A 16,194-nucleotide genomic window follows, 5' to 3' on the forward strand; every position below is an offset into this window, starting at 1 on the left:
AAAAAGACCAAAAGAAAAAAAAAAAAAAAAGAAAAGAAAAGCAACCAGGTCCAGGCCATGTGCCCTCAGGTCCTTCCCAGAGAGCAGACCTGGCCGGGCGCCCTTCCCTGGTGGGCAAGACTCACATACTTGCCTCTCCTGCCAAGCAGATAATGTAAACAATGATACAAAATGCTCCATTGGATAAACAACAGGAGATTGTTTTAACAGAAGCATCCCCCCTGTAATGTATACTAAAAAGATTACTTGTTTATCTGGAATTCAAGATTATCTAGGCATCTGTTTTGTGATCATGATGTCCCCAAAGTACACAGATGTCTCCCAGCTGGTGGCACCCTCTGGCCACTCAGCGGGGTGAGGGACCAGATTTTCCATGAGACAGAGGTATGGAGGCAGACAGAGAGATGGGTGAAACCCACAGAGGGGACTGGGGTGCAGCTCAGAGGCAGAAAGCTCGCTCAGCATGGGTGAAGCTCTGGGTTCCATCCCCAGCACCCCCCCCCAAAAGGCATAGAGGGCTGAGGAGACAGAGGTAGCTCAGTGGTAAAGGGCTTGAGTCCAGGACCGGAGAGATGGGTCAGAGGTTAATTAAGAGCCCTGACTGTTCTTGCAGAGGACCCAGGTTTGATTCCCAGCACCTACATGATAACTAACAACCATCCATAGCTCCAGTTCCAGGGGATCCTACACCCTATTCTGACTTCTGATGACATGGGTGCACTTACACACATGCAGGCAATACACTCATACACATAAAATTAAAAAAAAAGGACTTGCGTTCAATTCCCAGAATCCATGTAAAGAAGCTATGTATGGCGGTACATGCTTACAACCCAGTGCTGGGGAGGCCAAGACTAGAGGCTCTCTGGGATGCACTGACCAGCCAGTCCAGCTGAATCAGTGAGAGAGACCCTGCCCCCAAAAATAAGTTGGAGGGCCAGGCGTGGTGGTGCACACCTGCACTAGGGAGGTAGAAGCAGCTGGATCTCTGTGAGTTCAAGGCCAGCCTGGTCTACATAGTAAGTTCCAGGCTAACCAGGGCTACATAGCAAGACCCTGTCTCAAATAATACTAATAAGGTGGAGAGGGATTGAGAAATATGGCCCACATTGACCTATGGCCTTCACATGCATGTGCACATACATAGTAACACATATTCACATACACGCACGCACACACACACACACACACACACACACACACACACACACACACACACGACAGAAAGACCTAGCGAGATAGAGGAGGAATCCAACATGGAGTCAGAAAGGCTGGCATGGGGGCTCACCCTAGGGAGCACCCGAGCCCCACACCCAGAGGCAGCTGACCTCCGGCACCCTAGGAAGCTGGCCAGCTTTTTACAGCATCCACAATAGAGAGTCAAGGCACCTTGACACGTTTCTAGTGTGAAGCCCCTTGGCTTCCAAACCCAAGTCACCACAGCCCAGTTCCCTTGGGCTCCTCCATAAGCCATCTTGTGAGATGCTGGAGGTCCCTAGGGAAGTTGAAAGCAGCCTGGCCTGAAGGGACCTGAGGGCAGTGGCTCCCCATAGGTGAATATCCTATAGAGTCAAGAGCTCAGCAGGACCAGGGCCAGAATCAGTTGTCAGGTAGAGACCAGCCTGGGTCCCATGTCAGCCAGGTGACCTTGACTAAATCACCCATAGCGTAGGATAATGGCACCACTTGTCCAATCTCTTGGGCAATTGGGAGGCTCAAGTACAGCATTAGACACAAGAGCTTGGAACACCCCTGGCCAGGACAAAGAAAGCGCTATTAAGATGAATTATGGTGCCGGGTACGGGTGGATGGAGGCAGCTCTGGGAGTAAGCTGGGGCTAAGTTAGACTGTGATGGGTTGGTTTCTGTTTCATTCCTCTGAAATGGGAAGCCAGCTATGGTTCTTGAATGAGACCTGTAACAATGTAAGCCTGTGGTCCCGCAGGACAGATAGCCTGGGTTTGAATTCCAGCCCTACTACTCACACCTGGAGGGTACGACACAGCCTCCTCAGTCTCAACAGCCAAGTCTATTCAGTGAGGAGGACTGAGGCGACTGAAGGGGTGGGCATATTCGTAAAACACTCGAAATCAGTGAAAGCCATGATTTTATTTCACTGCTAGGGAAACTGAGGCCCAGGAGAGAGGCAGCCAGAATGTGGGCTCCAGAGTCCTTGTTCAGGGCTTATGCCCAGCATGGAAGCTATATATTAGGATGACCAATGGGGCAGTTGCTGGGAGGAAAGCTGAGCCGGGGCAGCAGGATCTGGATTCCCCATTTTCTAGAAGACAAAGGAAGTGTCCAGAGTCTCTCCCAGGCAAGCCACCAATGACTGACAGGCAAGTCCCACACCCTGGTTTCTCGAAGGTACTAGACCATGTTCTTAGCCCAGCTGAGGCCATCCACAGCCCTTCCAGGCAGCTTGAGTGAGTAGTGGCTGGTGATCACGGTAGGGGGACCAACCTTGCAGGAATCATGGCACATTTCCCAGGACACAGACCTCACAGAACTAAAACATGGGCAGGAGCTGGCAAGATGACTCAACAGGTAAACAAGTACTTGCTGCCAAGTCTGACGGCCTGAGTTCAATACCCAGGGCTCTGAGACTCCCCCATTCCCACCTGGTTCCATTTATAGGCAGGTCAGAGCTCCTTCAACAAACAGCCCATGTAGGCAGAAGGAGATGCCCTGTTGATCCAGGAGGGGCTCCATGGCCACAGAGCAGAGTTCCAAAGCCATTTTCTATGCCAACCCCTTCAAGGTATCTTCCAAAAAACTGAGGCCCAGGGAGGAACAGCCAGTGGTTCAGGATGGCATGGCTTTGGGACTGCCTAAGAAAGACACAAACTCGGGCTGGAGAGATGGCTCAGCAGTTAAGAACACTGGTTGTTCTTGCAGAAGACCTGGGTTTGAATCCCAACACCCACATGGCAGCTAACAACTGCCCGTAACTCCAGTCCCAGGGCATCTGATATCCTCCTCTGACCTCCACGGCACGGGTGCACTTACCTACATGCAAGCAAACATGCATACACATAAAATAAAAATAATACAGGGCTGGAGAGATGGCTCAATGGTTAAGACCACTGACTGCTCTTGCAGAGGACCCGGGTTCGATTCCTAGCACCCACATGGCAGCTAACAACTGTCTGTAACTCCAGTTCCAGGGGACATGACACCTCTTCTGACTTTCTGTGGGCATTGCACAACACAGGTACACTTACACTACATGTAGGCAATCCACTCATACACATAACCTTAAAAAAAAAGGATATATGGAGTCATTTTTGTCTCACCTATTAATCTAGACTGGCCTCTAACTCCTCTTGCATCAAGCCTCCCATGTGCTGAGGTGACAGGCATGTGCCAGCTACCACACCTGTCTCAAGTAAACCAGGAGAAGATGGCTGGCCCTGTACTGTGGCCTCAAATAAATAAATAAATAAATAAATAAATAAATTTTTTTAAAAAAGACACAAACTCAAGGCTCCAGCCCCATTGTGGGGACCATGAGTTTCTATCCTGACTAGGGGAGCAATGTCTGGGTCTTCAACAGATGAGGTGGGCTAGGCTTTCTGAGGCATCTATAACAGCAATTTTTGGGGGTGCTGGGGATAAAACCCAGAAACTTGAGCATGCTAATCACACGCATAGCATTGCCTGGCATTCCAGCTCAGCTTGGACTTTGAAGAAGGTTTAGGGTGACCAACACTTTTTATTTTGTACAGGGTCTAATTTTTTTTTTTAAACAAGATCTCATGTAGCCCAGGCTGGCCTCAAATTCTTTATTTAGCCAAGGATAACCTTGAACTTCTGATTCTCCTGCCTCTATACCCTTAGTGCTAGGATTATAGTCATGAGCCACCGTGTCTGGTTTATGTGGTTCTGGGAATCAAACACAGGACCTTGTGCATGCCAGGCAAGCCTTCCACCAACTGAGCTCCATCCCCAGCTCCAGCAGTACTTTTCAAAGGCCCTAGGTACAGCCAGAGTGGAGAAACGTCACTACAGAGAAGAGGCTGCCACCTCATCACCAGGCATGGGCCCTTCAGAGAGACCAGTTAGAAAGAACTTTGATGGGAAGGCTGTGACAGCATCCCACTAAAGACCTGCCCAGTGGACCTGGGTCATGGACTTCCCATCTTCTGGCTTTTTCCAAGTGCTGCTTCTGGGGAGTCATTCCAAGGTGAGTGAGATCCACCTCACCGTCAAGCCATCTGGCCTGGCTTTAGGAGGGGCTCGGAAGCATGCTTCAACCCATGAGTACCACCACCTCCCCACTGCATGTGGATCAGACCCAACTCTACCAGAGTTTCCAGGATGTGCCTCAGGGTGCACACAGGGGGCCCTTCAGCCAAGTCTGCCACCTCTGAGGTTCCACAAGCCCTGTCAGAACCCCAATCTTTGTGAGACTCCACCCTGTGGCTGAGTCCCCATCACCAGTGTCACAAACTGTTTGAGTCTCAAGGCCTGGCTTTTCTTAGCTTATTCTCCGAACCTGAGTAAGTCTTTTTTGCCCACCAAGCCTCAGTTTCCCCATTCAGAAGATGGACGGGTGAGACCCAGAGGCTATCATCGGGCCACCCTGGGGACTGCTTTCCAAGCCCGTCATGACAAGTCTCAAAGGTGGCAGCCCCATGGGACAGATTCCCAACAGTGAGTCACATATTAGAGGGATGTCTGCTGAGTGCCTCCAACCCATTTTTTCATTGAAGTCTGTGGCTGTGGCCCTGGGGAGGCCCCCCACCCCCGCACCCCCAGAGTCAGTCAGGGAGTTTGATTTGGGCCAGTATGATCCATATTCTCTTTTTTCCTGCCAAGGCGGAAGTCACAGCCCCACACCTCAGCTGCCTCCAACCCATTTTTTCATTGAAGTCTGTGTGGTGTGAGCAGCAGCTCCCCCCCACCCCCGCACCCCCAGAGTCAGTCAGGGAGTTTGATTTGGGCCAGTATGATCCATATTCTCTTTTTTCCTGCCAAGGCGGAAGTCACAGCCCCACACCTCAGCTGCCTCCAACCCATTTTTTCATTGAAGTCTGTGGCTGTGGCCCTGGGGAGGCCCCCCACCCCCGCACCCCCAGAGTCAGTCAGGGAGTTTGATTTGGGCCAGTATGATCCATATTCTCTTTTTTCCTGCCAAGGCGGAAGTCACAGCCCCACACCTCAGCTGCCTCCAACCCATTTTTTCATTGAAGTCTGTGGCTGTGGCCCCCAACAGTGAGTCACATATTAGAGGGATGTCTGCTGAGTGCCTCCAACCCATTTTTTCATTGAAGTCTGTGGCTGTGGCCCTGGGGAGGCCCCCCACCCCCGCACCCCCAGAGTCAGTCAGGGAGTTTGATTTGGGCCAGTATGATCCATATTCTCTTTTTTCCTGCCAAGGCGGAAGTCACAGCCCCACACCTCAGCTGATAGCCCAACCAACCCCAAGAAGGGACCCCGTGGTGTGAGCAGCAGCTCCGGTGCCTTGTAAGACAGAACTGGCCAGGCTTCATCCCTCTGAGCCCCACCATGCACCTGTGAATACACATTTCCAGCCTCTTGTCAGGAGCAAAGGGGCTGCCCACACCCCCAGTCTGGTGCTTAGTCTTACTTTCCTTTCCTGAGCCTTGCCTGGGCCTCTCCCACCATGGCCAGGCAGAATCCCACTCTCTTCTGTCCTTCAAGGCTCTGGCTGGACTCTTCTTCCAGGAAGCTTTCACTCAACCCAGGCTGATTCCTCTTTCCTCCAATCTTTCTAGGACTCAGAGACTGTTCCCCAGTCAGCTGGTGCATGGCAGGCTTGGGGACACTTGAGACTGTACACAGACTCAGGAAAGAGCCTTAACATGATGGCATGCTAATGACGGTGATAGATGCCATAATGGAATGGTCCACACATGCTAGATTGGCTCTGCGTTCTGCAAGCAGAGTCCCACCCCTTCCCCCAGCCACTCTTTGAAGGAAGGGCCAAACTCCCTGCCTCTCCACTCATTGGCTGTGTGACCTTGAGCAGGTTAGTTAACCTCTCTGAGTCTCATTTTCTGGATGAGGACTGCCCTCACCTCTCAGCTGTGATGAGGGATGTAACCTGGGTAAAGGACGTAGGATAATGCTCGTCACCCAGAGCATGGTGTCCAGTCCCCTCATTGGTGTCACTATTCCTTCTACTTGGCAGAGAAAGAGGCAGAGATGAGGCAGGAAAAAGGCTTTCTCAAGGTCAGACAGCCAGAAGTCACAGAGTCAGGGTCGAGCCACCATCCTGTTACCCTTTTATGTAGGCCTGAGCCAGGGCCAGCAATCATGCCATTCCCAGCAAGTGCCCTCTGACACAGTCTGGTTCTGTCCCCCCACCCCCACCAAGACACAAGTCCTTCCTGCAGCCCTTACTGGACAGTAGCCCGGTCCCTTCTAAAACCATCCCTTCCCGTGCAGGCACAGAGTTTGCTTGTACATCTGAGTGTCTCAGAGCCTGACACACACAGTACTTCAAAAAGCCCATGATGAGTATGTTAATACATGACCGAGGCTCTCTATCTCCCAGGGGGGCTGGCCATTGGGTGCATGAACCCCCTTTTGACGATACTGAAGGCCCCCACTTCCCCATGTCTGTCCTGTCCCCAGTCTTCCCATTGATCCCATTCCATAGCCCATCCTCTATCCTCAAAAGCACCTCTGGGAGAAGAAGCCAGCCCCAGCTTCCTGGACAGGTCAAACCGGAGACATATCTACCCAACGGGCCCAAGGCATCCAGGCACTGAGTCACTCCCAAGGGCACGCAGCCCTGGAGCAGGCCATGGCGCCAGGCGGCATCCACCCCTCCTCCCTTCTCCCTGTCCTGACCACTTCTCTGGGTGCCACAGAATCCCCTCATGGCCTACCCACCCTCAGCCAGATTTTAGCTCCAAGTTTGTAGTTTGCCTCTGACTTGGTTCTCTCCTGTGACCAGCAACTCACTCCCTCTCATCCATGCCCCGGGACCTCTTTTACTTCTAATTTTTGAGCTCTTAGTCTGGGAAACTTGTTCTCAAAGGATGTGTAACTTTGACCTGGAAACATTTTTGATTGTCACAGGAGGGTTGGGAGTGTTATTGGCCCCAGAAGCTAAGGATGGCGTTCACCATCCTACATCCTCAGTATGGCACAGTCTTACAACTGAGTCCGAGGAGGGGACAGGGAGGCCTGAGGTGGCACCCTGACCCTGGCATCCTGGGAACCTATCCCTAGCTCTGCCTTAAAGCTGGGACTCAAAAACCCAAGAAGTCAACTCTGCTCCTAAGCCCCTACCTACACCACCCTGGGCTGTAGAGGCAAAGCTTGGCACTCAGCAGGCACAGTGCGTAGGTGGTGAGCAGCTGGCAGAGGCAGATCTGAAATCTGGTGCTCCGATGGCACAGCGGTTGGACACGTAAGTCCTGAGTAAGACTGTGGTGGGCTCAAAGCCCAGCTTCGTCTCCTGGTGCTTGTGTGTCTTGGGCAAATGGCTCACCCTCTCTGTGCCTCCATTTGCCTTTTGGTCCATAGGAGATGATGGCTGATGTCAGGAGGGAATTCAAGAAGCCCAGCCAGCTCTGGAGGCAGGCCCAGTGCCTTGGGAGTACTCAGTAAGCAGGTAGGATCTTTAAAGAAATGCCTTAACTCTCCTCCTTCTTATAAGTTGAGGGGTAGCAGGGCATGGGGACACACCCCTTCCTCCTCTTGTGGCCTCAGACAGGCAACCCAGTTAAGCCTGCAGGACCCCTGGACAAAGAAAAGAGCCTGTAGCCCCAGAAACTTCCAAATCCTCGAAGAAGTCAGCTCTGCAAGTCTCGCCTCCCCCGTTTAAGAACCGTTCTGGGACCCCAACGGTGAGCACCCAAGCTTCCCTCAGGTCGGGGCTTGGGAGTAGGCAGCCAGGCCCAGCCTGTGCCCTGAGGGACCTCACAGGGAGGAAGGCTCAGGTCAGCCTGTAGAACTCCAGATCCTGCAGGCCCAACTCTTACCCATAAATGTCCACAAGGGTCTCCACGCCTGCCACGCACACGGCACTGGTGGGATGCTCCAGGGACACGCGCACAATCCTCTGTAGAGACATGCTGGTCTCGGAAGGGGGCTTCAGCCACCAAACCCAGCACTGCCCAGAGGTCCCTGGGGGAAGTGATTTAAAAGTCCCCAGCCCTGCCCCTCCAGCCAAGTGTGCAAGCTCATTGGCTCCAACCCTGAAGGTCCAGCCTCTTCCCAATTCTTTCTTCAGGATTGGCTGGAAGGCTCCTGTTATTTGCATATGAACCTGCTGCTCCCACCTGAGGGCATTCAGGGAATTAACTCCTAGCTGAAGTAGAGCAAGTCCCCACAGGTACTTGGCCAGGGCATCTAGGATGGTTAGGGGCAGGGGGTACGGTATAAGGAGGAGCCTGGGGTTCATCCTGGCCTTTTACTGTCCCCTGCCCCTCCTCTCTGCTGGTCTGAAACAGGGGGTCTGAGGGACCTCTGTATGCTGCTGGGGGAGCTACTGAGAATGTAGGTTCCCAGGCCTGCTCCAACCTGATGCTGGAGAGTGGAAGTACAGGCAGTCTCTATATAGAGAATCCTTTCCCTCCCCTGCCCTCCCCTCCTCTCCCCTCCCTTTCTTTCTTTTCTTGAGATAGGGTCTCAAGTAACCCAGGTTGGCCTCCAGCTCTCTACATAGCCAAGAGTGACCTTGAATTTCTGATCCCCCTGCCTCTACCTCCTAAGTGTTGGGACTGCAGGCATGTGCTACCATACCTGGTTTTATCTGCTGCTGGGGATAGAACCCAGAGCTTCATAGACACTAGGCAGGCACTCTACCAACTGAGCTCCAGCTCCAGCTCCTGCCAGTCTTTCTTTTATTTTTAAATTTATAAATATGTAATTTAACATTCATTTATTTATTATTTATTTATTTATTTATTGTTAAGGGGTACACACATACCCATGGCTTGTATGTTGAGGTCAGAGGACAATTTAAGGAAGTCAACTCTCTCCTTCCACCATGTGGGTTCCAGGGATTGAACTCAGGTTGTCAGGCTTGGTGTTAAGCCTTTGCCTACTGAGCCATCTTGCAGGCTCCCTCACCAGCCTTTCTTAAGAGCCTGAGTTGTTAAGGACCCTGCTAAAGCTAGTTTCTGGCTGGGTAACCTTCGACAAATCACTTAACTGCTCTGTGCTTAAGTTTTCAGAGTCTGAAATGACCCCACATCAGGGAGGTCTAACCCAGGTGTTGGCATGCTTTAGTGCGTACTTACTGACCTTAGAGGTCAAAACCTCTCAAAGGGGTAAATGGATGAAGAGCCTCTCCAGCCAATGGGAGCTGGGAATATTAGCCTAGGGGGCCCACTTGTCAGTAGGGAAACTGAGGCCAGAAGGGGCCCCGGAACACCTAGAACAAGAACGCTGGGAAGAGGAGTCTTGGGTTCGGATCCAGGCTGCACCATGCGGTAGCAAGGTTGTGCCTCTTCTGGGGCCTCAGTTTCCACATCTATAGAAAATGTGGCCAGTCACCTGCACTGGCAGATAATGTCTACTGAGGCTCAGAATGTGCTGAGTAGAGGCCCCTCCCTTCTCCCCGGCTGCTGTCAACCCTCCAGGGCAGGGCAGGGCAGGGACCAGGATCCATTCTCGATTGCCCCAGTCTGAGGGTGCCTCCGATGTCTGGGAGGGGCATTCTTCTCAAAAACAGCCAGGGTCTGGTGGCAGCTTCTGTTTTCTGCTGTCAAATAGCTTAGTGGCCAACTCAGCTCTGGGTAAGAGCTCTGGAGCAAGTCAGACAGCCTCTCTAGCTGGCCTCAGCACATGTGGGAATGGGTACAGAAAGTGGGGACCTGGACCCCCCAAGGGGGCTGACAAACTATGTTGGGCACAAGCCTCCAGATATTCCTTTGGATGTAGAGCCCTGTCTTCAGCTGTTAAATTTCATTTTAATACATTTATTCATTTAATGAGGGAGTGTGCAAGTGCCACGTTATGTATGTGGCAGTCAGAGGATGACTTGTGGGAGTCAGTTCTGTCCTTCCACCATACAGATCTTGGGAATCGAATTCAGGTCATCAGACTTGGCAGCAAGTGCCTTTACCCACTGAACCATGTTGCCAACCCTAGTACCAGCTCTTAGAAATGGTTTGTGGTTCACGCAGGCTTTTAAGGGACTGCTGGACAACTTCTTAGTCCATCACAAAAGCTAAAATAAATGCTTGAGTGTCAAAGGATACAATCTGAGGCAGTGGCCAGTGTGTAAGATGAGAGAACGTTGTGTTTTCAGGTCCTCAAATCAGACCACCGAGGTTGAGTAACAGCATGGGATTCAGGGCTGCGGAATTACTGTGTCCCGGGCACCAGCCCTCTTGGAGAATCATCCCCCTCTACCAACAAGATCTGGAATGTCCCCAAGCTCTTTTCAGGTTCCCTGACAGATGGAGGATAAGGCCAGGGAAAGAGGATAGGAAAAGGCAGGTCCCTCCTCAGATAGCATCTCAGCAAGCAGTGGAGCCCTGGAGCAGCTGTCATGTGCAAACCGCACTGCTGAATCAGTCCCTGCCCAGGACGATGCCCAGCTGGCAGGGGCTGCCTGTGGCTTGCAGAAGCTGAGTCCAGGCGCTGGTGGCAGGGTATGTGAACAGGGATGCGAAAGCCCCTCATTTTCCTCCCCATTCCCCCAGCCCAGCACAGAGACAAGGGAGACACTCACATAAAGAAATGCACACTGGTATTTTTATTGATCAGAAAGAGGGTAGTTGGTCACCCAGGACCCCAGACTGCCCTGACTGCAACTCCAGAAGGCTTGCTCCCCAGGGCTCTGCAGAGTCCCCTCTTCTCTACCACACCAGCCTCCTCTAGGTAAGTCCAGGCCCTGCCCACCCCCCTTCGCTCCATCTGTCTCCTTTCTCCTTCTCCATGGCTCAGCCTCAGCTGGGTCACGATCATAGAGGAGGGTGCTGATGTCAAGAGCCTGCAAATGAGATTCCAGCTCCATAGAACCTTCTGGAAGGGGAGGAGCCAATAACTACCTGGCTTCATCCACCTTAACAGTTACAGGGAAGCCTTTGCTTACTAAGTGCCCTGAGGCTAGAAAATGACAGCAACTGCTCTAGTCTGGAATCTCTCCAGGGGTCACCATAAAATGCAGAGAAAAGTCCAGGAGCTAGCAGCCTTTGGTAGCCCCTTGGTCAGAGTTTTGAGAAAGAAGGCAGGCTGGTTCCCTCCATCAGCCCTGCCCTGTGGCCCTGTTGGCCAGCCTGCCTGCCTACACATGCCTCTGTGATCTCACCCAGAGCTATTAGCCTCACAGGAGCAGCCGTCTGTCCAGGGGGGGAACATGGGCCTGCCACAGGGTTTACTCAGGCAGTACAACTGGGTGCAGGGTCCCAGGCTGCTGGGGGAGCTCTGGCCCTCCCCTCCTACTGCCGGCAGCAGGTTGGGGAGTAATTACAGACTATTAGAGGAAATTAAGCCCCACCTCCAGATGAAACCTAATCTACCCCACCTCCAGATGGAACCAACCTCCTGTCCCACCCTATTCTAACACCTGAGCTCCATCCTCTCCACATCTGGAACAGTCAGCTGCCTTCAGATTCCAAGACCCCAAATGCCCAGACAAGAGCCCCAGGTTGCAGGGGTGCAGAGGTTTCCAGTCCCCTATACACACCCCACTGAGCAACCCTGCCTTCCTGCCCCAGACCTCCTGCCCGGGCTTCCCTCTGCCCCCAGCATCTTCCAACCGGAAACACGAGCTCTGGTAATTAAAGGCTGTCCAGACAGGTAACAGGTAACAAGCACCCTGTGGTGGACAGGGTGGATAGAGTCAGGTATTAAAGAGCCTTTGCTGCTTGCTCCTGTCCCTTTTTGAAAGAGGCCCTCGGACACCAGGTTTTCCTGTCCTTGATTACCTACACAGAGCTGAAGGTGCCAAGGAGGTCACTGCCTGGGGTCCCCTTTGGAAAAAGGACACCTCAAACTTTCCCTTTTGTCTTATACAATCCAATCACTCTCACTCCAGGGTCCAGGTACAGGGGGTGGGTGGTGGGGTATCTCTGAAGCAGATCCAAAGTCATTTTCCTCAGGCCCCAGAGAGATGTCCAAATAGAGGGGAACAACTCAAAGTGGGGTCCACCTGTAGAGGCCATGCCTGAACATATTCAGTTGCCAGCCTTGAACCCCTGGGGGCTGTGGCTGGGAAGAGGAAAGGAAAAGTGAGAACAGGCCTCCCCACTGGGCTGGGTAGGCCGATCTGGAGGTGAGAAAGGGCTGTGGCCCCCTGGAGCCCACTGACAGCAGTGGCCAGCTGGCTTTTAGGTCCCAGGAGGAGGCAGTCTGGTTCATGGTCTTTGCCCTCACCCTGGGACTCCCCAGCAGCAGGGCAGTGAGGATGGTGGCTGAGCAGGTTCACGGCACCATGTTCCACCATTTGAAGGCAAAGGGTTTCCGACACACGTTGGTGCCACAGTGAATCTCCCCAAGCAGCTGGTGGTAGGACAGGAAATCATCGATAAAGATGTAGTGCAGGCCCAGAGGTTCCAGCAGGGAGCGAACCTTCTCCTCCAGGCAGCAGCGGCCATTGATGAGGGGTCCAAAGGGCTTAGGGATTCCCAGGTATTTGCCCAGGACCACCATGTTGACCTGCAAGAAAGAAGAGGCAGAGGGGGCTACATTGGTGGTGGGCACACCACATCCTAAGCCCTTTCTGGTCTCTGACTCTGCCACTCTGTCCCCTGGGCTCCTCATCCTCACTGGAAGTCCTGACCACCAGGATTTTTCCCCCTCCGCACTGTTGGTTGTTGTAAGGAGAAAAGCAAGAGACACGTGTATGTGTGCTGTGCTGCACAGAGACCATCGGGTCCTGACGGCGGGGGATGTGGCGGTGGAAAGCCCGTGGTTACTGCCAGGCTGGAGGCTGGACCTCAGGGACAGCCAAGGACCCAGAAGTCCATTCCCAGTGTGCACCTACCTTCCAGGGACCCAGGTACCACCCCCTCCAGCCTGCACCTGTACCTGTCCCCTAACTCACTTCTCCCCTGGGCTTGTCCCAGCGATGCACCCAAGCTAAAGGCACAGGAGAAAAGCACGGCCACTCCCCGCCCCAAGGCCCACCCCTCACAGAGGCCAGTGCCCACATCCTTTTCTGGCAGGAAATGGGCCTGTGGATGGCTCAGGCCCCTCCCAGGTGAGGTCACGGCCTCATCTGTGTGTCAGCTGCCCAGCTAATGACAGCCAGGAGGTGGCCACTTGCCCCACCTGCCAGACCCAGGAACCCTGACAAGTGAGTCTCTATGGGAGCCTGGAGCTAGAACCAGGGAGGGAGCAGAATAGACAAAAACGCCTTCAAAACAGAAAGTGGAAACATCGTGTTCTCTATTCCATTTTGAAAATGACAGCCCCCTGCAGTGGGCCTGGCCTGACCATCATAAGGTGTTCAGCAATTTCCCCCACCACTGCCCACCAAGTACCAAAGGCTCCAACTCCCTGTGGCCAACCCGGGGCCCACACTCTGCCCTGCCTGCCCACCTGTCCACCCTCCCACCCACCAAGGACCCTCACCATGTCGGGGAAGAAGGCCTCGGCATAGGCGCCTTTCAGGAAGAAGAGCTGTGGGATGTCGATGATGTCGCCCTCCACCAGGCCCAGCTCCCTCTTCAGTACCTCACGGTTCCAGTCAATGCATTTCTGGGAGGAGAGAAGAATCTGAGTGCACTGCACCTGCATGACCCTGAGAGCCCATGGGTGCCTCAGAGCCTCTGGATGGCTTTGTGTGGTAGGGGTCACTGCTGCCTGAGTGAGGAAACTGAGGCCCAACTGCACAAAGCCCAAGCAGAGGGGGCTGAGCTGTGGCTTGGACTTAGGCAAATTCTGGTTCTGAAGGTCCCTTTCACTTGATTGTGTGTGTGTGTTGTGTGTGTGTGTGTGTGTGTGTGTGTGTGTGTATGCGTATGCACATACGTATGTCAGTCTGTTTTTCTTTTCATCATGTAGGATCTGGGGATTGAACTTAGGTCCTCTGGCTTCATGACAGGTACCTTTACTGGCTAAGCCATCTCACTGGCCCTCTGTCATTTTAACATACTATCCTAACCATACCGTGGCTATAGACATACCATACTCGTTTGGGGAACATGCTGGGTATGGTACAGAGAGGTCAAGGAGCCACCTCTCCCTCACTGAGCCCAGCACCATGTGTGTGGGAAGTCCTGTCCCTTCCCAGACCTGTCCCACCTGCTGTCTGCACAACTCACATTCACACCTGCCCAGTGAGGTCTTGAATTCGCCTCTGTGGAAATGGATTACTTCCCCAGAGCCAGCCAACCCCAGGTTCCTGGAGCGCAGCTTCTTCCTCCAGACTACGGGCTCCAAAGGACAGGGCTCTCTCCATACTCCTATCCCAACAGCCTTCAGGACAAGCCTAGGCTAGTCCCTGGCCCCCATGCCCGGAGCCTTGGCTGGGGCTGCATATCCCCTCATCACACAGCCATGGTCCAGCCCCTACCTGCAATCCTGCCCACCTGCACATGCAGACTGTCTCTCCTGAGGTGTCTGTCAGCTAAAAACTCATTGATGCTTCTTTTCATCTTGTGCTTTAACCCTGTGAAAGACAGACTGTGTGTGGGCTTGGGGATGCTGCCCAGGGGCCCTTGTGCTAGGAGCAGCACTATGCAGGCCAGCCACACTGATGGAGCCAGATGAGGAAAGAGAGGCTGGACATGGAGGGGCTGGCTCCAGCTGTGGGTGAGACCTGGCAAAAGATCAGAAACACCAGGAAAAGCTCCCCAGGGGCTCCACGCAGCTCCCATTCCTGACCACCCACACCCACCGGGAGGCCTATTAATTCCTTACTAATCTTTAAAACAATCCTAGGAGGGGTAATTATCACTTCCAATTAAGAGAAGGGAAACCAAGGCTCTGAGAGGTACAAAACATAACCCACTTCTGGTAAGGGACAGGCTAGGGTCTGAACACAGGGTGGTTCCCGAAGTGGGCTCCATTTTTTCCTTCTCTCCCAAAGCCCAGTCAAGGGGTTGCCTCACTGTCAGAGGGTCTGGGGCAACTCTCTGGCCCCTCAGCTTCCCATCCCTGACTCAGAACCTAGAGTGCCTTCCTCCTTGGTTCCCAGGAGACTGCAGTGTCTGAGGTGGCCCAGGATCTGCAGATGAGGGCTCTGTCCAAGGGCATGCTTGTGAGAGGCAGCTCAGAGATGGTAATGAAAGGGCAGGGTCCCCAACAGATGACAGATGACAGAGCCTTGGCACTCACCATCAAACTGTGCCGCCTCCCCATAGCCCTCCTCTTTCTTTTCCTGGAACAGCTGGAGGCAGGCGCTGGGGCTGGCCAGGAGCAGCCGGAAACCCTGTCATTAAAAGGGATGAATGGCTCAGTGTATGGATCCAATAGATGCCAGAGACCCCCAAGCACAGAAAGCCCCACCCCCACCCCCCATTCCACCATCCAAGTGGTTATACCTCCAGGCCCTCTTCTGCACTAGCTTCCCTGCCTAGAGCCCTGCTCACTTTGGCTGCCAGGGAACTCAGTTCTTGCCTTCTACTTAATCCAGCTGTGTCCTTCCCTACTCTAGCTGCTCCCTGTACCTACCCCCATCAGAGCACTTGCCACACTGGGCCAGAATCATCCCCCATCAGGAAGCCTCTCCTTCCAGGGGAGGCTCCCTGAGGGCCATGCCTATCCCACTACCCTCTGTAAGAGCAGTGAATCTCAGTGGTTAACACAGAGACCAGAGCCTATATTAAGACTGGAATCCTCCCCTGCTACCCGTGGGCTGTGTGGACCTGGTGTGACTGTAGAGCCCTCCTGAACCTCAGTTTCCTTATCTCTAAAGTGGGGACAATAATGGGTTTCTTGGAGGATAACATGAACAAAAGTGTGAATTTGGGGCCTGGAGAGATGGCTCAGTGATTAAGAGCACTGGCTGCTCTTGCAGAGGACCCCAGCTCAGTTCCCAGTCTCCACATGGTGGCTAACAACCATCCTTAGCTCCAGTTCCAGAGGATCTGATGCCCTTTTCTGGCCTCTGTGGGCACTGCATGCATGGGTGCACTTACAGAGATGCAGGCAAACACTCATACACATACAATAAAAATAAATTAATAGCCGGATGTGGTGGCGCATGCCTTTAATCCCAACACTCGGGAGGTAGAGACAGGTGGATCTCTGTGAGTTCAAGGCCAGCCTGGTCTACATAGTGAGTTCCAGGACAGCTGGGGCTACAGGGAGACCC

The 16,194-nt window shown here is 53.2% G+C and overlaps 2 protein-coding genes across 2 annotated transcripts in view; both read right to left on the bottom strand.

Annotated features, from left to right (window-relative positions):
* The window catches only part of Padi3 (peptidyl arginine deiminase 3), a 28,044-nt gene extending 19,957 nt beyond the window's left edge, over nt 1-8,087 (bottom strand). The window contains exon 1 of the mRNA XM_008852932.1: nt 7,961-8,087. Within this exon, the coding sequence (XP_008851154.1) occupies nt 7,961-8,052 (92 nt within the window). The 5' untranslated portion in view covers nt 8,053-8,087. The remainder of the gene's footprint in view (nt 1-7,960) is intronic.
* Nucleotides 8,088-12,356: 4,269 nt separating this feature from the next.
* Nucleotides 12,357-16,194, bottom strand: part of LOC103750005 (protein-arginine deiminase type-1-like) — a 26,064-nt gene continuing 22,226 nt past the window's right edge. The window contains exons 9-12 of the mRNA XM_017803131.1: nt 15,216-15,309; nt 14,468-14,547; nt 13,509-13,634; nt 12,357-12,590 (exon numbers count right to left, since the gene is read on the bottom strand). Of these exons, the coding sequence (XP_017658620.1) occupies nt 12,357-12,590; nt 13,509-13,634; nt 14,468-14,547; nt 15,216-15,309 (534 nt within the window). The remainder of the gene's footprint in view (nt 12,591-13,508; nt 13,635-14,467; nt 14,548-15,215; nt 15,310-16,194) is intronic.

Source organism: Nannospalax galili, unplaced genomic scaffold (assembly GCF_000622305.1).
Source record: "Nannospalax galili isolate Female #2095 unplaced genomic scaffold, S.galili_v1.0 scaffold1927, whole genome shotgun sequence".
Taxonomy (NCBI): domain Eukaryota; kingdom Metazoa; phylum Chordata; class Mammalia; order Rodentia; family Spalacidae; genus Nannospalax; species Nannospalax galili.